The 25,010-nt window shown below is 46.7% G+C and overlaps 1 protein-coding gene across 1 annotated transcript in view; it reads left to right on the top strand.

Annotated features, from left to right (window-relative positions):
• Positions 1 to 25,010, top strand: part of ERGIC1 (endoplasmic reticulum-golgi intermediate compartment 1) — a 55,307-nt gene that overhangs the window by 10,140 nt on the left and 20,157 nt on the right. The window contains exons 2-3 of the mRNA XM_058815153.1: positions 11,436 to 11,497; positions 17,914 to 17,986. Of these exons, the coding sequence (XP_058671136.1) occupies positions 11,436 to 11,497; positions 17,914 to 17,986 (135 nt within the window). The remainder of the gene's footprint in view (positions 1 to 11,435; positions 11,498 to 17,913; positions 17,987 to 25,010) is intronic.

Raw genomic sequence — 25,010 nt, 5'->3', positions numbered from 1 at the left:
GCACAGGAACTAAAAATGCAGAGGGTGTTGGAACTCACCCCTTTTTCAGTGTCAAATAAGAGAGGCTTTGCTTTAAAAGGACAGACTTTTCTTGATGCTTCCCCAATTAAAGCCCATCCTTTCCTAGCTCACAGACTTGCTCCAAAATTCTGGTCACATCTGACTTTTTTTTCCTGTAGCAGCTCTCAAGCACCTGGGGAACATAATCCAGCCCAGGGCATTGCTGAGCAGTGTTTGTCCCTTGCCAGGCTTCTTTTTATTCCTCTCCTCTCCCGGTGATGCCCAGCTCCTGGCAGGGTTACTAAGCAGAGTTGTGTCCTGCTCCTGCCTTCTCTGTGCCCCAGACCCCGGCTGTTCTCCAGGGCCATCTTTGCTGTTTTATTTCACATATTGTCCTTGGGAATGGGGTAAGTGATCTTTCAGACTATCTCTGAACACCCCAGCTGTTACACTGGTGAATAAAATCAATTTAACAAGTAAAGAGGTTAATCTTTTTATCTCTGGTCCTGGGCACAGGAGTTCTAGGGATGGTTTCAACAACTGTGAGCAGTAAAACTCCCCCCAGCTACTTCAGACAGGCGTCTGGGATTTTATTTTTTAAGTAAATGGTATTTTGCTAATCAAAAGAGAGAGCGCCTTGTGTGCAAACCTGACACAGCTGTGCTGTTTGTTCTACCTCTGTATTTCCCTCAGCTTGAGCTGTCATGTTGAAAGCTAAATTGGTGGCTTTAGATTTATCCTTTTTACAGTAGTAACAGCTTTGCTTTTCAAGATCTTACCACGAGTGTCTGATGTGCTTTGTAGGAGGGAATGAAGCCAGAAAAGTGTGTTCTGATAGAAGTACCTGCTGCCTTTGGTGCAGTGAGACTGTGCCTAAGCCTGCTTGGTTTTTTTAGAGCTAGATGGCCTCTGAAGAGTTTAAAAGCCACCTGATGGCTTGTGCTCTTCAGCTGGTGTTCTTGGGCTCCTGATACTCAGCAGCTTTGTTGGCAAAGCAGGGATGGATTGTCCCAAAGTCATTGTTTGGGAGCAGTGACCCAAGGAAACAGAGGAGCAGTTGCTGCCTGTTAAACAGCTTGGAAACTCTTAGCTAAGATATTCAATTTTAATTTAAAATCTATTTTTTAAGTAACCCCGGAGTATGATCTATGCCATCTTAGTTTCTCTTATTTTCTTCTAGCCCCATCTATTTTGGGGGCTTTTTGTCTCAAGAGATCAGGTCTGGGGGCAGCAGTTCCACTGGATGGCTCAGGCTGGAGGGACCACAGAGGGTCCCTGGTGGCACCTCCTGCTCCAGCAGGGCCATCCCCGAGCTCAGGGCACAGCAGAGTGTCCCTGGTGCCACCTCCCTGCTCCATCCCCGAGCTCAGGGACAGCAGGGCCCAGCCTGCTCTGCCATGAGCCCCCAGAGCCCCTCTGGGCCCTGCCCGGGGCAGCAGCTCTGCCTCCTGTGGGGGGAATTGCTGGGATCAGCCCTGCCCGGGGCTCTGCACACAGGGACAGACAGGGAGACACAGGGACAGACAGACAGGGACAGACTGGGCTGGGCTCAGGCCCTGCCTGGTGCTCTGGGGCCATGGCTGGGCCTGGGGAAGATGGGCCTGCTCTGACCTCTGCACACAGGGATGGACAGACAGGGGGACACGGAGACAGACTGGGGGACACAGGGACCCCCAGGGCTGAGGGCTCCTGCTCCTCTCCAGGCTGAACAGCCCCAGCTCCCTCAGCCTTCCCTTGGCACCGAGATGCTCCAGGCCCTTGCTCAGCTCCGCAGCCTCCTCTGGTCCCAGGAGCTCCAAGTGTCCATTCCTATCTAGAAGCTACAGCCTTAAAATCTGGTTTATTTCATATTTACGTGTTGGATGCTGGGGAGAGGATGGGGAATGCCATCCCTGGGTGTTCCAGGCCTGGTCACAGACTCTACTGTGCCCAAGCTGGAGAGAGCCAGGTTTCCTCTTGGGCATTTCCAAATTTTAAGGCTTTGCTGAGATGAGCAGAGAAGCTGCTGAGAAGTCAGCAGAGCACACAGCTAGAAATGCTCCTTGTCACTCAGCAGCATGCCTCTGCTGGGAAGGTTTCTCTAGAAATACCACTGGGGATTAAAGCCAGGGCGTTTCCATTCGTGTCTCCAGCCTGAATGATCCTGCTCTGACAGCAGGCAGAGCTTCCTTTTGGTACCATGAATTTACATGGAAAATAACCAACATGGCCTGGGTTTTTTCCTCCCCTTCTGCCTCCAAGGTTCATTGATTTGGGGAAGGGGAGAAGGAAAGGTGCTGAGACAGGGTGGGTAAACTCTGACATCCCCTTTGTAACACCAGCCTCCTCTGAAGCATTCCTGGAGAGAAAAAATGGAGGCTGTTTGTGCACAGTCATCTTTGAATGTCAGATGGACTTAATCCAAGTTATATTTACCATGACTGAGTTTCTCTCTGCCTCCCATGTCCTCCTTCAAAATGATGAAGTGTTTTATGCAAAGTGGATTCTCAGCTGTAATTGCTGTCTCTGCTAAGAGCCTTAATAGTAGCGGCTACTGAATGAATCATAGTCCATAAACTCTTGTGCTGTCTCTAGGAAAGGGTCTTCCAGAGGTGGGAGCAGCAGGAATATGAGGGAACAAAGCTGTGTGGTGGGATGGGGGAGACTCTCCAGAACCATTGTTCCAGCTCATTTCATGTGCACTCAGACGTGTTTCCTCAAGTGGGGCTGAGGTTTCTCCTTCTCTTCTTGCTTCACACCTGCCTTGGTTTCCTGAATTGCCCCTGCAGCTCTTCTGTCGTGAAATCAAACTTCAAAATAGACCCAGATACACAAATCTTGTGGGGAAGAGCTGGTTGTCTCTGCACCAGGTCTGTGGGGAACCCAAATAAAGGGGGTGGAACCATCCATGTCTGCTCTCTGCTCAGTAAAACAACAACAAGGTTCAAGGAGGCAGATAGGAAATGGTAAAAGGAAGAACAGAAGTGTTTCAAGTGACAAATCCCAAGGTTATGTCCTTGTCTCCAGGGCAGATTAATCCTCAGAGTTGAGGATGATTGGACTCCTTAAAGGCACTTAAATAGAAATTGGAGTTGGCTGGATTCACTGATATCTACATGAAGTAATTAGAGAGGCTTGTGTAATTCTGAGGGATGTGGCCTAAAAATGAATTTGTTTAGAATGTCTGAATGACAGATGCTCTCAAAGAGAAGGCAGTGGATGTTTTCAAGCCTGTTATCAGACAGACCTGCCTCAAAGTGACTCTTATCAAAAACCAAATGGAAGCTGGCATAGGCTAGACTGTCCCAGGCTGAGTTTGGCACCTGCCTTGCTCTCTCTGTATCTTCCACAGTGCTGTAATTTTTTTGGTGTTTTTTTTCACCAAAAGCCATCTGGGATTGTTGTTTTGAATGAATGTTCCCAGAAATGCACAGTGCAGCAGTTTTCCTGTCCACCTGAAGAAAAAAAACAGTGTAACAAATAGAGTACTTTATCTTCTTTTGACAAAAAGCACCTTTTTATTTCAAGACTGAGTTTTTTAAAACTTAATGTCTTCATGGGCTGCCTGTGTGTCATTTCTTGAACATGACAAGTACAGCGTGTAACAGCAGAAATTCTCTCTTCCACGTTGTAACTGGGTTTACTGGTGAGTATGTAATGAGTGGACTTTGTAAGGAACAGGCAAGCTCTTTGTTTAGTCAGGAATTGGTGTGTGTGGAGAAACAGTGACCTCATGCCTTCTTGAGATTTGAGGTTTGCAGCCATGCTCTGGTCCCCTTTGCAAGGAGGACTTGACAAATGGGAGAAACCAGCAGCAATATTTCACTGGGCTTTATCTGCAGTTTGCAGCTCCTTGCTGGTCAATGGGGAGGGGCAGCAAACAAGCAAAGGGTAAACAAGGTCTGGTAACTGCTTTAACCCCACTTGTATTCCCTGTGCAGTGGCAAGGAAACAGTTCTGGCATGAAATAGCTTCTCAAAGGCCAACTTAGCCTTCTTTCACTTTAGAGAGCAGAGAAAATTGCCTAAAGATGCAGTGGTAGCTGCTGTGCAAGGTTTAGAGCAAAAAAAGGAGAGTGGTTTTGCTGTGACAGCCATGGTTTCAAAGGGGCTGTGAAAAGACAGACTCATTCCTGCCTCCTGCCTTGGGAGTGAATTAATTGTACTGCAGATACATAAATTCTGTGTGAGAAGAGGCATCTCCACAGAAATCTGAGTGGCACTGCCCAAATCAGCCTCCCACTGAAGGGCTGAGGAGAGGAGTTGTTATTTTTTTGTGCTCTTTTCAACTGGAGCCCTTGAGTGAGGGTTTTTGTTGATCAGGAACCATCTCAGCCTGGAAAGGTGTATTATTCTTTATTTCCACCCCATGTCTATGTGTTATTGTTGTCTTGCTTCTCTCTTTTTCAGCCTGCAGCCCATCTCTTTCTCAGGGAAGTCATGTTTCTTACCAAGAGGGAAACAACCAGGGATGGCATTTCTGCTGACCCCAAACCCCTTGTTTCAGAGTCACCCGGATGGGTCAGGTTGGAGGGGACCGCAGTGGGTCACTGGTCCAACCTTTTACATCCAGACAGTTCTGGAATATCCCCAGTGAGGGATCCTCCACACCCTCAGAGTTGACTTTTTCTCTCTGTATTTGATAATTCCCCTTTGTGTAGTTCAGTCACTTCTGCTGTAGAATTGCCAGGTGTTTGATTAACTTCATAGTGAATTCTGTGTCTGCTGGAAAATGTGTTGTCCATGCAAGTCACTTCAGGTTTTTTGTCAGTGAAACAAATTGGTTCAGCAGCACCAGGCTGCCTCATTTGTTCAAAGAGATCTCAGAGCTGCTGATGTGTAATGAAATTAAGGTGGTTGTTCACTCCACACTGGACTCGTTACTGAGAGTGAGTAATGTCACCAGGAATTAGTGACCTCAGCTCCAAATGTGGTATCTGCTGAAAAATAGATGTCACTTCTCCAAGCTGGTGAGCATGGGAGGTGGAGAACCAAGTGTTGTTTCAACACCCACATTCTTGTGGGTGAATCACAGCCATGGACCCTTTCTGCTGAGCCAAGATGACAATGGTGTATTTACACCACCACTGACCTGCTAAAAGTGGAATGTCAGCCATGATACTGGTTGGGTTTTTAGTTTTTCTTAATCATCTTTGACAAGAAAAATGTAATTTGTTGTAGTGAATGCTCACAGCCTCTGACTGTCAGGATGCGCTGAAATACCTACAATAGAGCCAGTATGGTTCAAAAAGAAGATTGATGTTTAAATATTTGGTTCTCCCGGGGAAAAACATAATCTGCCTGAAGAACAAAACCATTTTTCCCCTGCCTGTGAGCATTAATTTCTGAGAAGGGACAAAAATGAATCCTTTTGCTGCAGATGTACAGTGCCCAAATTCTGTTTTGTGACCAAGTGCCACATGGGAATGTGTTACAGTTCTGCTTGATTAACTGGAATCCAAAATACACCCCAAGAGCTCCTAAACAGCCTTTCCCTGACCCGTCAGGTAAATAAGTGAAACCAGACCTTTGAGAATGGTACATGAGAACATTCTGCTCTGCTCACTCCAGAGCTTCTGCTGGGTCTTTGCAGGGACTCCACATCAGTGATTTTGGGAGGAATTCAGCCTGGGTGCCATGGCCTGTGCATTCATCCTGTCTTTGTGCCAGGGAGAGATGGGCAAATGCTGGAAACTGAAGGAGGAATTAATGTTTTTCCTTCTCTGATATGAGCCCCTTTGGGTATCAGTTTCCCTTTGCTACAGGACATTTGAATTTAGCCATTGTCTAGTTTAGTTCTCCTTAAAAGTTCTTGGGGTTTTTTAATTGCGTCACATTCTTTGCTTCTTGTTCATGAAAAACTTAACAGCGCCTTACAGAGTTGTTGAAAAAGCTCTTCTCGGATTCCAGAGATGTCAGAGAGGATTCTTCTGTTTGGAGGTGTGGAAATCTTCAGTGAAATAATGTATTTATTACTTCATTTCCTGAAATATTTTGGGTCCAAACTTGAAACTGTTCAAGTGTACATAAAGTGCTGGCAGGCAGCTCCTGCTGAGGGAGTGAGCTCATCCTCTGCTCTGGGGAGGCAGCTGAAGCATCAAATCTAGAAAAAAACTGCATTGTTTGGGTGCTGTGCCCTCCCTGCCCCTCACCCAGCCCTGACAGTGACAGCTCAGGTGAGACCCCACCTGCAGAGCTGCCCCAGCCCAGCCGGGACCTGGAGCTGATGGAGAGATCCAAAGGAGGCACCAGGATGGGAGAAAAGGCTGGGAGGGCTGGGATTGTTCACCTGGACGGGAGGAGCTTTGGGGTGACACAACTGTGGCCTCACAGTGCCTAGAAAAGCTACAAAGAAGATGGAGAGAGACTTTACAAGAGCCTGGAATGACAGGACAGTGGGGAATGGCTTCAAATTGCCAGATAGAAGGGTTAGATTGGATATTAGGAAAAAAAAAATTACTGTGAAGGTGGGGATGCCCTGGCACAGGTGCCCAGAGCAGCTGTGGCTGCCCCTGGATCCCTGGCAGTGCCCCAGGCCAGGCTGGGCAGGGCTTGGAGCCACCTGGGACCGTGGAAGGTGTCCCTGCCATGGCAGGGGTGGCACTGGATAAGGTTTAAGCTCCCTTCCAACCCAAACCATTCCATGATTCTAAGACAAGCTCCATTAAGGGCCAGCAGAATTCTTTCACCTGCTCTTGGAAATCTTTTTGGCTGCCCCTGGATCCCTGGAAGTGCCCAAGGCCAGGTTGGCAGCTGGGATAGTGGGAGGTGTCCTGCCCATGGCAGGGTTTGGATGAGATGCTCTTTAAGCTCCCTTCCAGCCCAAACCATTGTGTCATTCTATGATATACTTCTGTTAATATTAGTTTAGGTACAGCTTTTGAAATCCTTCTGGCACTTGCTGGCACTTGAAATGTGCCACCCTTTTGTTTAGCTCCTTTGAGGTCACCACCTCAATCTCGCCTCACTCTTTCCAAGAGGAATGTGGCACTCCTGTCCATCAGAGAGCTGCAGTTCTGCTCCACACCTGCCTTAATCCCACCAAGATTTGTGAATTCTCTGTTTGAACCTTCTTAGGAATGACCCTGCTCATCTCTGTGATGCTGCTTTACCAGTTTGTTGACATTCCCATGAGGAAGGTGAGAAAGTTTTTTTGCTGTGTCCTTTCAACTCTTGGATTGATAAAAAAACATTGTAGCCGATGTTAGCTATTAGTTAGTTATTTGATGTTAGTTATTAGTTAGTTATTAGATAGTTATTTGATGTTAGTTATGGATGTTGGTTCCTGCAAACCTCTGACATTGCCAAATGGGCTTTTTTTTATTTCTTTGTTTGCAACCCTGCTCTCCATTGAAAGAAAAGACACTCTAGATGTGTCAGGAAATTCCTTTGTTGTACTGATGACAGCCTAATTCTATCTTTAGCTTCAAATTCTGGAATTGCAAGGCCCAGCCTTCCCTTTATGAGAACAGGGATGACCTGGAGGAAGAACTTTCCTAGCAGCAAGTTTGTTGTTTCCACTCTGAACCGATGTTAATTGATCAGCTCAAAGATACAACTTCTCCTTACAAGTCTCGCCTTTGTGAGGGGAGGAAGAAACTTGCCAAAAGCTAAATATAAACAAGGTGCAGTGGAAAATGCACATGTGCCTGCCATGGGGGTGTGAAGTGATGCCTCCCTTCCTAAAGCAGCACGAGCTGCAGGTTAAGGGAGTTCAGTGAGCAGTTGTAAATCTACACCCTGGTTCCTCCTGGCCATGAAAGATGACTCCCAGGCTCTGCCATGGGTGGCACAGGGTGCCCTGTGAGCTGGCAGGTGCAGCCCCTTGTCACAGACGTCTTTTATGAAAAATCCTTTCCTTGGGATTTTTCCTCCTGAGAAGCTGAGAGGCCTCAGGAACAAAATGTAAACATTGATTATCTGCTGCTGTGGAATGCAACAGGTGCATCTGGGATTGATCCATGTTGGATGTTTCTAATTAATGGCCAATCACAGTCAGCTGGCTCGGACAGAGAGCTGAGTCACAAACCTTTGTTATCATTCTTTCTTTCACTATTCTTAGCTTAGCCAGCCATCTGATGAAATCCTTTCTTCTATTCTTTTGGTATAGTTTAATGTAATATATATCATAAAATAATAAATCAGCTTTCTGAAACATGGAGTCAGATCCTCGTCTCTTCCCTCAACCTGAGACCCCTGTGAACACGGTCACAGCCCCTCTGCACACCCAGGCTCCCTGCAGCACTGCTCACACCTTCCACTGCTTGGGCTGCAGCAGGGAGGCAGCTCTTGCAACACAGCACAAGGTTCCTCTCTGTTCCCAGGCTACAAATACTCCTCCAAGTGACCAATGCCTCAGGAACCTGGAGGCTTGTTGGAATTTTTACTGCAGGTGCTTGCAGGAACGTCTGACCTGAGGGCAGGTAAAACCTGTTCCCCTCTGCCATGCACACAGCTCCTCCCTGTGCATTACAAATCATCTCTGCTGTCTAATCCTCATTCTTTTCTCTTCCCAGCACAGTGTAAGTGCTCTCCTGGGATTGCTTTCAGTTCTGGGAGGTAGGCAAGGAGCCAGTGGCAAAAGGAGAAAGGTTTTTCTAGTGCAGGCAGATTTTTAACCCTTAGGTCTGATAGGAGCTGCCACAAATCTCTCATTTCTTGGGGTTTTGGGTCTCCTGTTACAATAACTACCTCTGATAGGAGCTGCCACAAATCTCTCATTTCTTGGGGTTTCGGGTCTCCTGTTACAATAACTCTTGTCAGCTTCACAGATTTGTTTGCGATGTTTGCTTGATTTACTTATTTTTATAATACATGTAATTAATGCAGCCCCTTGGGCTTCTGTCATTGCATTTGATCTCTCTGGTGTCTCACAAACAGACTTTTCAAGCTGTCATTGAATCCTTTACATTTCAGATCTTCTAACTTGGGGTTTAAATAGAGTGAAGAAGATGGCTCTTTGTCCTGGCCATGCCATCTCCATCATTCTCAAACTTTTATGCCATTTGGGCTTTCCCTTGCCCTTCTCCGAGTGCATAAACGCATTGCAGTTTTCACTAACAGGGATCAGACTGAGGAAATTGTATAAATTGTGGCCAGTATCAGATGAGAAGTTGCCTGGAACCCTGAGGAGTGCTAGACTGTGAACCCTCCTAGCTCAGAATGTGTCTTTTCCAAGCAATTGATTGTTCTGCCAGGAGATTACACATAGCCAGTCCTTTTTCCTTTGGGCTGGTGATCATTTGGATTTACTGGTGTCACACATCAGTGAGCAAAATCTAACTGGCAGTGTTTGCCTCTTATCCCAAACTTGTCTTTTTTGATTGTTGTGATCATTTCAGCATCCTTGTGCAAGCTTTAGTCCACCTTCTGTCCTTCCCTTCCCTTCCCTTCCCTTCCCTTCCCTTCCCTTCCCTTCCCTTCCCTTCCCTTCCCTTCCCTTCCCTTCCCTTCCCTTCCCTTCCCTTCCCTTCCCTTCCCTTCCCTTCCCTTCCCTTCCCTTCCCTTCCCTTCCCTTCCCTTCCCTTCCCTTCCCTTCCCTTCCCTTCTCCTTGGGTCAGGTTCTGGATGTCATCCTTCAAGCTTCTGCTTTCATCTATAAAACCTTAATCAAGCACTTTTTGTGGTGTCTCTGCCTAATCCAAGCTTACTTAGGCCATGGAAAAGTTAATTTGTGGTGTTGGGTGTTGCTTATGTGATGAAATGACAATCTCAGAGAAGAGAGCTCTGCCTCATATGACATCAGCTTTCCAGTGAGCTGTTTAAAAAGCTGGATTATTTTTTTCTTGTAAAGTGATGGGCCATCATTTCAGTACTAGTAAATATTTCTGATGGTGAGAACAAACTTCCTTTTATAGTATCCACACGCTGCTGTTTTCACTGAATCCAGCCTGGAGCTGTTTCCTATTTCTGAGTGTTGGCTCACACTCAGCAGCTCCTGGTGTTCACGTGCTCTGTCTCCCTCTGTTTCTCTCTCAGCTTTTTTAGCCTTGTTGATCTATTATTGTGACTTTGGCCAGACGACGCCAGCTTTCAGCATTTAATGGGCTGGGAGAGAGCAACAGCTTCCTCTGCCTGTGAGACCATGATGTCATCAGCTACTTTGGGCTCTTTCACCATCCTGATGCTTCGGTGGATGTGGAAAGAATGCAAACAGCACTTTCCAGATGTTCTCGGGGCAGCTGGAAAACCATACATGGATTGTTTGCTTGGGGAATATTGCTGCTCTGTTTGGTTCAGCAGGGAGAAGGGTGATGAAAACACAGCTCCTGTGCTCTCAGGTGTCTCACAGAGGGTTTTTGGGGTGTTAAGTGATGGCACAGCTTATTCAGGACTCCAGCTGGGCATCTGAAATATCTTCCTACCTGCTCTCCATTCCTCTCTTCCCTTCCTTCCTCCAGCTTCAGCTCCTGAGTGAAGCACAGGGTCCTTCTGACCTCCTGCAAGGCAAATGCTGTTTTGTTCGTGCAGTTCTTCAGAGCTACCTCAGCAGATGAAGACAAAGAAAAGAACAGTTATCTAGTTTTTAAACTCCCAGTCAAACATTTGATGTAGTAGGAGCTCCTGAATAAACACAGGGGAGTTTCATCTTGCTGCAGTGCAGACTGGGAATTTGGAAGCCCTCTCCAGGGCTGGAAAAAGCATCAGCTCTCACCCACTTGTGGCATATCCAAAAAAGTCTATTTTTAGGGAGAAGCGGTCACTTCCTTCTTTAGGGTGGGTGGGTGAGTGTTTTTAATGCATTAATTAATTTTTATTGAGTGATGGAAACGCTGATGTCAGAGCTGCATTGCGGTTGGGCGTGCAGGAGCACAAGGTGGTAGGAAATAACAGAGCTAACACATGAGGGCAGGGAGAGTTTAACCATGGGCAGTTTAAAATAGCCAAGCTGAGCCCTATGGATATTAAAAACTATGACTGAATCAAAACAGCCATCTGATATTAAACTGGACTTAGCTGGGGGAGGAACAAACCTGTTGGGTTAATTTCTGTTGTTGTATCCAATGTCCAAGGGATGTTTTTTGGTCTCAACACCTGCATTTCTGACTTAGGGGTTATCTATTTTTGACTTTGCAAGGGTAATACAGGTTGTATTTTACTGGGGTTTTTTATTCAGGAGTCTGTAGAGTATCCTTTCCTTTTTACAGTGGTCTATAAACTTGTCCAGCATGACTTCTTGCCTGGCTGCTCTCACAGTTCAGATTGCACAGATCCACAGCAGGGAGGGGGAGGGAAATGCTTTGGAAATGGGAGCCAAGGCAGAGCACAGTTACATAATTGTACAAAAGAAAAGAGGTTTTTTTTGTTTTGTTTTTCCTTCCCATATCCTCCTGCCTACTGAAAAAATGTTGTTGGAAGGCTGGATGGAAAAAACTTCAGCATCGTTCATCCCTGTGAGGGCATGAAATGTATTGAAATGTTCCACCTGTTTTATGGCTGGTGCTTTTCCTCTTTCAGGTTTGACATCTACAGGAAGGTGCCAAAAGACCTTACACAGCCAACCTACACAGGGGCCATTAGTAAGTAACTTCTTTTTGATGTCCTTGCATAGCCCTGGTCTAAAATTAAAGATTGTTTGGCCTCTCTGTCTGCAGGAATTCTTTTAAAGGGATGGTAAGCATTGGAAAGGGTGTCCTTTGTTGCTGAGGCGGCTTGTTCTGCCCATCAAACAGTGGAATGGTTTGTGTGAATTCAGAACTGAAGCATGGTTTGGGTTGGAAGGGGCCCCAAAGAGCCTCCAGCTCCAACCACTGATAGGGATCCACTCTCACTCCCATGGATCAATCCACAGACTCTGGCTGATACACATCTCTTGCCTTGGCCCCCTTTTCCTTCCTTCCTGCTCCTGAGGGAGGCTGGAGGCTGAGTAATGCCATTTCACACAGTGATGTGCAGCGAGCTGGCTGGGCAGAGGGCTTGGTAAACATTGATCAGGCTGATCCTGCCAGGCCTGTCATTCCCCTGCTCATGCAGCTTTCCTGCCCCTCTGAGCAGGGACTTCCTTTGATCAGGGAGCTGTGCCCCACTCAGCCGTGCTGGGAGATGGGTCAGTAGTCTTGTGTGTCATTGCTGACGTGAGTGATGTCACATCCCTTGGTGACAGCACGCAGGACTGAGTCAGTGCCAGTGAATCAGGACACAAAGGAAAGCCCTCTGTGAGCTGGAGAAACTCCTGCCTGTGAGCATGGCTGAAGAACAGGTTGGTGTGGAGGCTCTGTCCTTGGGGATGCTCCAAACAACCAGAGCTGGCCCTGAGCAACCTGCTCAGAGCAGGGGAGTTGGGTGGGATGGGCTCCAGAGAGTTCCTGCCAGCTTCAGCTATCCTGTGCTTCTGTGAAGATAACACATTTCCCTAAATATTTACTCTCAGAGTCTTGTCCCCTGAGCTCTCCTGGCCACTGAATTCCTTGTATCCCAACTCCCATGTGGGTTTGCTGAAGTTGGGAACAAAGAGCTTGACTCAAACTGTTTGGGAATTCAGGGGCGGATGAGATTTGGTGTTTTGAAGGAACACTTTGAACTTGTGAGTGATCCTGCCTTCTCTGCTGTTTTGGAAACTCAGAGTTCCCACACTGCCACTGGGCTCCCTTTGAGAATTTGTCTTGTTATGAATCACCTGCAAAAGAGTATTTTAGAAGCAAAAAAAACCATCAAAGGCCACCAGAGTTTAGGCTTTCAGATCTGCAGTAAACAGCTCAAGTGATAAGTCTGTTGTGGGAAGGCTTCAAGGTTGTGACTCTTACTTACAATTATTAGCTGACTTATTTCTCTCTATTGTTATTTACAGCTTCTCAGGCTTTGATTTTCTTCTCTAACTGGTTCTCCTTCTTTTTCTCACAGTGTTTTTAGGCAGCCTGATAGAAGCTTCTGAACCACACAGGCAGCCAACAAACTGGTGCCTTTGCCTGGGAGGATCTTGTGAGCAGCTTTTCTAAAGGGCTTTTTTCTGTCTGACCAAGCCTGTGGCTTGTAATTTGAAAGCCACTAATGTCAGGTGTTGTAGGAGGCCATGGGTGAGACCAGCCCATTGCCAGGCCAGTTGGGAGCCTGGGAAGGTTGCATGACCTGGTGAAAAATCGCTTTAGGGAAGTCAGCTTGTGTTAGTTAACACTGGGAGCTTGAGTGCAGGGGAAGGCTCTGCCTCTCAAAAAAGCTTTTAGGCTTTAGTAATCACGTGGAATTTCTATGACTGCAACTTTATTTTGGCTTTCTTTAAATCCTCCAAGTTTTACAGAGCAGATATAAAGTAGTCCATGACATCCAACTATTAATTCAGGCCTTTTCCATATGATTTCTGCTAAAACCTTAGTTCAATATCTCTTCTGGTGCTGAAGTTTTTCTGGGATAGGAATGGACTTACTGCAGGGTTTCAGCAGTGACTTTTGGATTGTATAAAGGTCTATTTTCAAAAACAAAGGTTGAGGTTTATTAGGGAAGAAGGCACAGCTCAGATAACAGAAGAAAAGAGATGGAAAAGAGCAGCTCTGCTCCTCACCAGGCTGAAGGGACCAGGGCTGAAGGGAAGGAGCAGCTAAGGGAGAGGAAGTGTTGGGGGATTTTGAGGGAGAAGAGCAGGTGGTCTCAAACATGAGCAAGCTCAGAAGCCAACTGGAATTATTGAGACTTTCTTAGGTATGGATTTTTAATTCCCAGATTTGCAGTGAATGCTTAATACGAGATACTTCAGATCTGTGTGGCAGCCACTCAGCTACAAACAAGTTTTTTAGGAATGAAGGAACCACGAATTTACTTGGAGTGAGGTTTGTCCAAAACAGCACAGCCACTGCTGTGGGCTTCCCTGGGAGGTGTGTAGAAGTCACTCATTCCTTTCCCTCAATAAAAGTCCATTCTTCAGGCAGCATCCCTGTCGTGCCGTTGTCCCTCTTCCACCAGTTTTTCCAGGTGCTCCCACCGTGTGTAGCATGTCTGCGGTGCCTGTGTGACAGACGTGGTGACAACCTGGCCATGTTTGGGTAGAGAGGCAGCAGCAGCAGCACTCCTGGCTGCCTGACAGTTGGCATCTGGCTGGGCAGGAGCTCTGGGGCTCTGGAGAGGAGCCTGCAGCTGCTGGCACCCTCCTGCTGCCCAGCCATCGCTGTGGATGCATAGTTTGCATGCACATGTTGTATGCACACATGGAAACGTTATCCAGAAATACTCCGTGCTGTTTGGGGGCTGGAGTTTTAAATACACATCAGGAAATATCCGAGTTATGATTCACATGGCGCCTGTAACAGGACCCATTCCTTGTGCTTCATAACAGTTTGCTCCACTGAATAATAAATACTATTAATTTTATGCCTTAATATAGACATGGCTCCATGTTCTCAGTCTGTGTGATGTGTTAAACACTTTGCCTTTCTCTCATTTCTCCTGGGGTGGGGAGGCAGAGCCAGGAATGTACGCAGCCGGGGTTTGGAGTGGAAGGGATAAGTACAGAAAGGTTAGTGCAGGAATACAAACCTTGGCAGAGTTTCCCATCCTTTTGGGATTGCAGATTAGCACTGTGTCTACACCAGCAACCTTTGATATATTGATCATGTTATCATATTAGAGCTTTAGAAAACCTGTCTCAGATGTTGTTGGAGCTCTGTGGGAACGTCGCCGTGCTCTTGCAGCTAACGAAGCTTTATGCATGAATTGTTTGATTCTGTCTGATCCCAGCCTTTAATCTACTTTTCCAAATATAATACACTTGTCAAATGTGGGTGGTAGGACTGCACATTTGCATGGAAGCAGGTAAAAGGCTTCACTGTAAAAGAAGCAGCTGAAGCACCCCGTGCATAAATTCCTGTGCTGGGAACGTCTGTGCCTGCAGCTCCAGCTGAGAGAGGAGCTCCTGTTCTGCAGCTGAGGAAATGCTGCCTCTGGAGAGAGTAACTGATAGTGCTGGCACATGAGCCTCATGCCAAAACGTCCCCCTGCCCTGGAAATGTGTGTGTATAGAAGAGTTTAGCAGTGCAGTGTCCTGTTTCCCAGAGGGTGCTGCAGCAGATGCCTGAGAAAGAGCAGGAGGGGCAGGTTAAACACTGCACCAGGCTTTGCTCAGTTGGCTCCTGAGCTTCCTAAACTGGAGTTGGTTCCTTTGTGTTTAGTATCCCTCAGTGGATTTCTTCCTCAGGGCATGTGTGATTCCTTTTTGTAATCTAACAGGTTTTATTTCAGCATCTGTAGTCAAGAATCCTCAGAATTTAGTTGTGTAAAGGAAAACCTTCCCTTGTTTTTAACCTCCCCTTTCCATGTAGTTCCCATACTGGAAGAGACAGTGAGTGATTGTTCCCCACTCACCTCCTTCAGGCTGCTCATGATTTTATATCCCCCTCTCATGCCCACCTTCAGCATTCTCTTTTACAGCTTCAAAACTGACTCTGTGGTTTGAGGACTGGGAAAAGCATTGAGGAGCTTTGAAAGTCAGTCCCTGCCAGGCACTTGAGGGCATTCTTGCAGGGTTTATTAGATATAAGTTAGTGGAATTTTACTGTGCTGTGTTTGGTAAGTATTGTCACGAACCTTCACTGCAAGAGCTGAACTGAAAATGGACTTGAGGGAGCAAGAACTGGAAAAGAAGAAGGTATTTTGATTATATAAGTGGCAGAGAAGGAAGTTTAAAAATTGGAGGAGAGAGGAAGCTGTGGGAGAGAATTTAGTTAAGAGGGTTAGTAGTAGCAGGCTTTCCTAGAAGTGCTTGAGAGCAGAGAGGTCTGGCTGATGCTGTGGAAAGCCTTTATGGGATTATAACAAGCAGCAAGGAATATGGGAAGCAATTAAAGAAAAAAGGGTTGTCTACGTCAAACGCTCTCCCTGCAACTGCCAAAGATCAGAGATCTCGTGTGTGTCTCTGTCAGTGATCAGCACTACAAACACTGGATCCACTCATGTGCTGCCTTGGTTTCTTTTTTGGGGTTCTTATGTAGGTGTGGATGTTCTCACAAAAATTTGCTGCTGTGCTTTAAGCAGAGCTTTCTCCTGGTGCCCCGTGCCAGGGCTCAGCTGGGTCACAGCCCTGGTGACCTTCTGTGTCCTGGTGGGAGCAGCTGTGTGCCCATCTGAGGTTTCTCTTCAGGATTAGAATCCCTTCTTGCTTCCTGTTTTCCTACTGGTATTTGGGATTTTTTTTTCCCTCTCTTTCCTCATCCTAACTAGTGAATAATAAAGTGCTGGAATGCTCTTCCCAGGGAGGTGGTGGAATCACCATCCCTGGATGTGTTAAAAAAGACTGGACATGGCTCTGGGTGCTATGGTCTGGTTGAGGTGTCAGGGCACAGGTTGGACTGGATGATCTTAGAGCTCTCTTCCAACCTCATTATTCTGGGATTTTTTGGCATCTGTTAATCCCTTGCACTTTAGAGTGGGTCAATAAATGAATCCACAGTTGAAATTACCCTGATGAGGAAGGGGAAGCAACGCATTTCTCTTTCCTCAGAGCTGGAAGAATAAGGCACGAGGCTTTAGGTCACTCAAGGCTCTGTCTCAGTACTTGCCCTCAGCACCTCTTTCCTTCCCTTGCCTCTCACATTCTTTACCAAGGGAGTGATAAAATTGTTCCCAGCCTGTTTTTACTTGAGCTTCCCAAAGGAATGGGCAGTCAGGCTGTGCAGGTCATGTAGAATAAAGTTGAGGAACGTGGCTTTTTTTTTAAAAAATGTATTTCTCAACCCTCATTAGTGGTCATTTCACAGAGGGCTGTGCTGGGATGGAGGGGTTGTGCTGGGGTTGTGCTCTGCTGTCACTCAGTTCCTGCTTTGCCTTTCTGTGAATGATTCATGGTGAGTTTGGTATTGTATTTAACACAGGGACACACTGCAGCCCTGTCCCCTTGAGCTGGCACATCCTTGTCTGCTCCAGTCATCCCTGATCCATGGGATTTACAGCTCTGCTTCCTTCCAGCCCCTCCTGTGTGGGTCACTGTCACTGCTGCTCCAGTGTCCCTGCTCAGGGGTTGGAATAATTTCCTGGTGAAGAGCAAACAATAAAATTCCAGCAACTTCGGGTTCCCTCCATGCAATTCCGGGTTGGAATTCCTCAGAATTGTTGTCTGGCTACCTCACAATTCCTTCAAGTGGGGATTTTCCCTCTCTGCAGAGTCCGCAAATGGAGAAATGAGAGAAGTCAGGCACCGGCTGCACAATTCCAGTATTGCCATTTCTCTGCTGTCCAGCTCTGAGGTGCCTTTGGAACACAGAGCTTTGGAACCTGACTGAGAGCCAAAATGTCCCCTCATCCCCAAAATAGTGTGAGGAGACTGTGTGCTTTCAAAGCAAGGAGGTGCTGGTTTCTTTTTGCCTTCTGGAGGTTTTAATAGTGATAAAATTAGGAGCCAAGGCTCTAAAGAAGAGATGTTGTCAAGAAGAGAGAGTGCTGGCACACCAGCATTGTGTGCTGGAAAAGGAGAATGCAGGAGCTGTGGGGAGATGGAAATCATGACAGAAAAAGTGGCCCAAAAGTGGAAGATATCCCTGTTCTGGGTCATTAATGATTAAGCCAAGGGATGCTCATGTTTTCACTGCAAGAGGCAAAGACATTAAGATGAGGCTTTTCTAGATAATCTTGCCTGTCAGCAGAATTAAGACATGCCTTTAAGTCCCAAGGTTGGGAATGCAGTGGTCACGATTTTATATGAATTTGAGAGCTTTTAGTTTTTTTTCTTGTGCGCAAAATCTTTTGGTGTTTGCTCAGTGGGAAAGAAATAAGTTTGATATTTATGCATTCAAAAATATTGAATTTTTAATGGTTCCTCAGGATGTTTGGATATTGGCCTGGCATTGAAGTCACTGCTCTGGTGGGCTCCTCTTGGTCATGTTCTCTAAAAATTGTTAATTCTCAGTTGTGTATGGGTGGCATATCCATAGGGGCAGTGATATGGCTGTGTGAGAACAGTTTTTGTCTTTGTTACACATACAAAACTAACCTTTTCCTCTCCTTGCCTCTGTTCCAGTCTCTGTCTGCTGCTGTCTCTTCATATTGTTTCTCTTCCTGTCTGAGCTCACGGGATTCATAGCCACTGAAATGTAAGTAAAAGTCATGTTTTCCCCTGTTTGTAAAAGTCATGTTTTCCCCTGTTTGTCTGCATGTGAATCTTTACAGCTTTACTGTTATCTGACAGAAATATTCCTGTCATTTCACTAGGTCATTTAGTTGCCTAATGGGTTTGGGATTCCTTTAGGTTGAGTCCAAATTCTCAGACAATCATTCAGCTTTTTAATTTGCTAAAATTAATAGACAAACTTGGTTCTGAACTATTTTTGATAGAGGATCCTTTATTAGCTGCATGCTGGATTGCATAATTAGCAGCATGGAGAAATGGATTGCATCAAATAAGAATTATTAATTTAATATCAATAATTGCTTTTTTTATGATGTCAGAGCTAAATCTCTGATTCATGCTAGTAGTTTTATTAATGTGTGAATTTTTTTTTCTTTTGTTAAGCCTTACTAGGAAACTTATTCACAGGTTTTGTGTCTGAGGACAAGTTGCCCCAGGTGGTGTCAGCTGTGAGAAAAATGGAAATAATTTCTACTTTTAAAAATTATTCATTGAACAAGTATGAAGTACTTATTAACACCGAGTTAATCAGAATTTTATTTTTCCCCTCCTGTTCTCATGTCCTTCCTGCCTCAAAGTAAAGTTTTAGTAACTCTTAACACATCTACCTTTGTTTTGGGCTCTAGGAAACCTTCTCCATCACCCTGCTGATGTGGCAGTGAGCTCACTGAGTGTGAGGCACAGTTCCTGGATAGCTGGGAGGGGTGGAACTTCTGTCAGGCTCACATGATGGTCCTGATAGCCACAGATGTCAGTGCTGAGCTAAAAGGCTCTGAAACCTTGCTCAGATTGGCCATTTTGATAACCAAGAGAGGCTCTTGCATTGTTTTTGTGCAGCTCTGACTTGGATCAAGAGCATGATTTCAGGAATAATGTTGAGGTTGACTAATGTTTAACTGAAGGCAGGAGTGTAATCAAGCTCGAGATCGTTTTTTGTGCCTGTTGCACGTTTACTTCAGAGATGGTATCTCACATTTCTTGCTTGCTCACAGTTTCTTTGACTTCAGTTCCGTGTGTTTGCTTGTGTAATCCGGGGTCACCTTATCAGCCACTTCACAGAGCTGAGTTTCCTTGGGTTTCTTGTTTTACAAAACACAGAAAAGCCAGACAGACTGCTTCAAGTAAAGCACTGCTTTTTCTTTCTCTCCTCATAGATCCCATTCTCCTGGTTTTCTTTTTTCTTCCAGTTAATGCTTTACAGGAGGAATTAGTAATATTTACCTAGTTTTGACCCAGTTACTGGAGAACACATCTTTATGTAGTGGCAGTTTCCTGACTAGAAATTCCTTTTTGAACAGCACAATTACATAACTCTGAGGAATCTCCTTGCTTTTCCTTAAGAAGATGATGCATTTTCCACAGAAATATTGGGAAGTGCTGTAAGCACGCTCAGCTGACAAGTTCCTCATTAAAACCTCAGAGAGACGGTGAAGTGCCTTTCCCAGCAGGAGCTGTGTGGGCTGGAGGTGTTTGCAGGCAATAAAGCAGTAAAGTTGGAGAGGGGATGTCACACAAGTGTCTGGGACAAATGACTGCAGGAACCTGATTCGTCATGGGCTGTCCAGCACAGAAGCTCACACAAAAGAGTGGGAAAACCTCCTCCTGGTGAGTTACAAGTCACCAGACTCTTGCTGGGAACATTCACCCCCAGCAGTTGTGAAAAGGCTCTCCCAGAACAGCGGAAATGCTTCAGAAAGTCACTTCAAGTCCTTCCCAGTTCAGAGACTTCGAAAGCAGGAGTAAACTTTTATTTTCCATTTCTTAGTCATTGGTTTCTCTTCTGAGAAACCCAGTACAAGTTGTTGTGAGCCTCTTGTGGTTCCCTCTCAGTCAGGTATTACTGGCAGTGAGTTGTGAGGCAGCAGAGCCTCATCACTGGGAATAAGAATTGGGAGCTCTGCGTGGTGTGGAACTTGTGAGAGCTCTGTGCTGCCATTAAACTGGGTAATAGCAAATAGCAGGGGAAATACTGTCTCAAAAAGGTTCCTGAGCCTTGTTTTCCCATGATCCAAATACTTACACATATATGGAAGATTACTTACGTGCAAACTGTTCAGCTCTCATCAACTTTTATTGCAAGCTTCAAGGTGTTTTTTTTAATATTGAGAGTCTCCTACAACAGATACCTCACCCAGACTGAAGTTTCCCAATGCCAGCCAGGACCTGGATGATTACAGGTGTGCAGTTACATGGGATGAACTTTCCTGCTTTGTCACTGCCAGCTGTGCTGTGAGTCTGCATCACTCTTTCTCCTTTTGTGTCATATTTCCCTCAAAGCACTTGAGAGAGCCAAGCTGGGTGGGGAGAGCTGCACAATTCTGATGACAAGGTGAGCCCTTGGCCTGGTGTTTTACACCAGGGACGTGGCAGGTGCCCTGCTGAGCACTCAGAGCCTGTTCCACAGTTATTGTGTGTGGGGTGTGTGCAGGAACAGCTCCTTCAGGGCAGGGGTGCCCACAGGATTCCCTGTCTCGCCCTCAGCACTGCGATTCCCTCCGTGGCTGCCCCTCAAGCAAGAGGTTGGTGTGGTTTGTTCAGCTCGTGCTGCAGCATGAGGAAAGAAGAATCTGCTGTGCACCACAGTGACCCTGAACACTCCCAGGCTGCTCCTGCCCAGTGCTGCACTTTCCTGCACGCTCTCAGAGTGCAGCAGCCTCAGTGCCTGGCGTTACTCGAAATCTCGGTTTGGCTGCTCTTGCCCAACTTCAAAGCTGTTTTTCCTTGACCAGCCCGTTGTGGTGGCATTTACAGTCTCAGCTGCTGAAGGCTTGTCTGGGTGGCAGAGAGCCAAGAAATGACACCCTCATCTCGAGGATCACGGTCACAGCCCTAAACCCAAACATTACCTGTGTGGGGAGGACGGCAGCTGTGTCATAACTCGTGTGGGCATTGCTAATGAGCACCGGGGCTGGGGCTGTGCTCAGGAGCTGGCTCCAGTTAGGAAGTCAAAGCAAGACACTGCAGGAAGCTCATGGAAGAGGTAACACACTCCAAAGGCACGTCCTCTTCTGCTGCTGACGGGTTTCCTGGGGAGACCAGCCCTGAGGAGGGTAGAAAACTCCCAAGTTGCTCATCTTCCAGATTTATCCTGTGACCCCAACAGGCCTGTGAGCAGCCATGAAGGAAATCCAAGCTTGGCACTTAGGTGGGGCTGCATCCTTCCCAGGAAAAGCACAGTGAAGGGCTGGTGAAGGAAAAGAGCTTTTTTCTTTTCTCAGTCACAACCCATCATTGTCATTAAGGGGAGGGTGAGTTTAACTCTGGAAGCATAGGATCCTCCTGATTTTTAGGGTTTTTTTTTTAGTCCAGACTAAGAGTGACTGAAGACTAAGTGCAAACTTCAGGCATTGGAATGTCCCCATCCCTGGAGGTGTCCAGGGAGCACCTGGATGTGGCACTCAGTGCTCTGAGCTGGGGATGGTCACAGGTTGGGCTCAATGATCTTGGAGGGCTTTTCCAACCTCAGTGATTCCATACCAAGAACATTGATGGATCTCCTCATATCTGTAGAAGATCAAGAAAAGGAGGTCTGTGTTCCACGTTTGAACCTCTGAAAGATGAACAGCATCAAACACTCTTGTCCCACTGAGCCAATGACTCAAATGGCTGAAGAAATTAAGCTGAAGGGTTAAATGTGTCTGGTTTTTCCTGGGAAAAACCAACAGTTAGTTGAGTTGAGAGTACTCTGAGGGCTAGAAATGGCTTGTTCTGCCTTTAGCAGCCTCCTCATTCCTCTGCTGCTGTGTTGCAAATCAGAAGCATAGAAATCACCCCTCTCTTTTCTAATTAACTCAGATCAGTGCTAGATGTTAATAGCTGGCAAGATGATAATCTCACTGTTTTATCACCCTAATTAGGTCATGAATTATGTCCTGTAAGATCAATAATAGTTTTCCAAGTATTCCATCATTAAGGATTAAAGATGTAATTAACTAATCTAGTCTGCCTTGCATTGGCAGCCAGGGGATGGGGTAGGAGGGTATGAATGTGGTGCTTGTGGTATGAATGTTTCTGCTCAACACTAATTCATCTGCCACAGCACACTGTAGGAAGCAACAGACTGTTCCTGGCAGTGTTTGCCTTTTGTTTTTTTTAATGTAATAACAGACAAAAACCTATCTGAAGTGACAAGTTTGCTAATTGGAAAGCTGAGCCCCCTGCAAGGCAATTAATTACTTAAGCAGAATATCTGCAGTAAAATTACTGCCTTTTCATTAAGGCATAAACCATAAATCGTGGAATATCCTGAGCTGGAAGGGACCCACCAGGGTGATCAAAGCCCAGTTCCTGGCCTGAAGTAGGATAACCCCAAGAAGGCTGTCAGGAGAGTGGGAGGAAGCAGAACTCCAGGAGTTTCAGGGAGCAGTGTTCCTTGTCCACACTGGATTCATCTGCATGGCCAGGACTGATGCTGCAGAGCAGCAGGATTGTCACCAGACCTGTCTTCAGAGGTTCTCCAGAGTGTGTGGGGTGTGTTTTGTGGCTCTCAGCCCATGGAAATGGTACCAAGCAGCAGAGTGTGATCCAGCTGCAGCAAGGGTTCCTTCTGCTGCAAACCCTAACCCGGGTGCACAGAGATGCCACAATTCCTGTGTCCTGCCGCTGAGCTGGAGATGCACCTCCGGCCCTGCTGGCTCATCCGTTTGAGGCAGATGAAATGCTAGAGCCAAGCAGCCCAGCAGAGCTTCGTAGGCAAAGGAGACTGGAGTTGTAATCCTGCTCCTGCCACGCACTGACCTTGAGACAGAGACTTTTCTGCAGAAGCATGTAATCCTCAGCAGCCCTGAGAGAGGCAGGCAGGTAAGAAGCTTAATTGATGTTTGTGAGGCAAGGTGGGGATTACCTAAGAGGAGGTGTTGGAGCTTTGTGCAGGGTTGCTGTGCCCTGTGTGGGCTTGCAGGAAGCGGAAGGTCGTGGCGTGATGTCACCTGCAATTCCTGACTCAAGTCTACATTGACGTCTTTCCAAGCCTTCTCCTTCTTCCTGTCTCCTGGAGAGCTGTAATCCCTTCCTTTGTAGGGCAGCGTGTTTGCTGTGCTCCACAGCTGATCTGGGACAGGCACCTTCACGCTGAGGAGCTGCTTGGGATGCAGGAGATGACAAATGGCAGAGCAGCAGACACATGACGCAGGAGAGAGTTTGCTGACCTGCTTCTTGTTGTTGTTTCTTCACACAAATGGAAAAGAAGATTTGTCTAATGCTCTCTGCTCTGGCACCACTGAAAATGTGGTGATGCAGGAATCTCAGCATTGGAGGGTTGTGTCTCTGGAAGGTGTTTGTTAGAGCTGAAAGGGCAAGTGGAGCCAAGGGGGTTCGCCTGAGAAAGTCCTTTGAGAAGCTTTGGGCTTCCTCAGGAAAGAATAATTATTTTCCCTCTTAGGCATGGGGTCCTGGAGATCAGAAGGTGCCTCCTGGCAGTTGGAGGATGAGGTAAAGTGCAGCTTTCTGGAGGAGGTGGCTGTATTTTCTCTGTGGCTGATGACTGAGGAGGAGGAGGCTGGCTGATTGTTTGCTGTGAAAGGGGGAGAAAAAAGGCTCAAACCTGGAGCAGGGCCTTGGGACAAGGAGGACACAGAGCAAGGCAGACGTGTTTAGAGAGCACCCATGCAGTGTGTGAAGCTCTGGAAGGTGAATGCAGTGCCCACCCTCAGATCCAAAGCCTCTCCAGCTGTTGAAGTGCTGCAGTTAGTGGCCAGAGCTGCCGGGTGGAAAAAAATCACTGTGGAAGTTTTGTTTCTGGGGAAACGAAGCTGTTGTGTCATAAATCTGAGACCTAAAGCACAGGGAACAGGTCTGGCTTTCTTTGGATAAAACCCTGGAGCCATGTTCTGCCCTCTGTGGCCCCCTTGCCTTGGCCCTCACGTGCCATTGGCATGATCTGGCCAAAGGGTCCCTGCAGCTTTTTGTGTGGAACGCTGGAAGTTTGTAAGCAGGCAGGGTAAGCAGCATCACTCAGGAATGTGAAATATTTCCAAGTGGCTCTTTCTAGAAGTGAAGCAGATTCCTGATGTGTGGATCATGGAGAAACTTCCCTGCTGTTCCTCGGGTCAGTGGTGGGAGGCTCTGTGGGGGTGGGAGGTCCAGCTCTCACCTTGTTGTACTTTCAGAGCTTTGCACCCTCAGCCTCCTTCATTCTGCTGCTTTTATTCAAATGTTCCTTAGTAGCAGCCAGGAAAACACCAACTCCTCCATGTTTGGAGAAGGTACACCCTGCCTTTGGGTCACCAATATCACTGCCTCTCTCTGCCTGGCCTCGGGTTTTATTTCCTTTGTGATCATCCCAGATTTACTGTTAAGGCACTGTTCCTCCTGGGACACTTTGTATTCCAGCTATAAATTAGAGTAAACTTCTTTTCTTCCACCAGAGATGTTAGTCCTTCAGGGAGAGTGGCTAAAGAGGGTAATAGTGCTTTTCCTGACATCCCAGGAGAGTGATTGAATAGTAGGAAGGCTGTGTGCAATTTGGCTTCCTGGCCCTGGTTAGGAGGATGGCAAGGGACATGTGAGTGCCAGCCCTTTGCCCCCCCAAAGCTGGGTGCCAGTGGTTCACTGCCAGGAATAGCCTTGACCATGGAAATTTGCATTACCTGTGAGATTTCCAGAATTCCAATACTCCAAATTGTTGAGGAGAGAAATGGCCAATTTGTTGAAAACAACATTTTTGTGAGGTTTGCCCCAGCGAGTGCAGCCTGTGGTGTGTTGTCATTGCACCCTTGGTTCCCCGTGGTGAGAGGGAATATCAGTGACACACAAAGGATGCACTTTGGAGCTGGATTTATCAGTTTGGGCCCTCAGCAGGAGCTGATCGTGCCATGAGGAAGCAGGGAGGGAGAACAGGATCCAGCTGGATGGGTGCTCCATGGAAGGTGAGGCTGTGGCTGAAATGAGGGGAAGGAAAGGAAGGATCACTGTATGAGCTCCTGGTGTCTATGCAGTGATAGATTGGGTTGTGAAATTTGGAACATGAGTTGCAGAGGGGCAGAGGGCTG

Source organism: Ammospiza caudacuta, chromosome 16, assembly GCF_027887145.1.
Source record: "Ammospiza caudacuta isolate bAmmCau1 chromosome 16, bAmmCau1.pri, whole genome shotgun sequence".
Classification (NCBI taxonomy): domain Eukaryota; kingdom Metazoa; phylum Chordata; class Aves; order Passeriformes; family Passerellidae; genus Ammospiza; species Ammospiza caudacuta.
The sequence above is the reverse complement of the archived record's forward strand: the minus strand, read 5'-3'. Positions and strand labels throughout refer to the sequence as shown.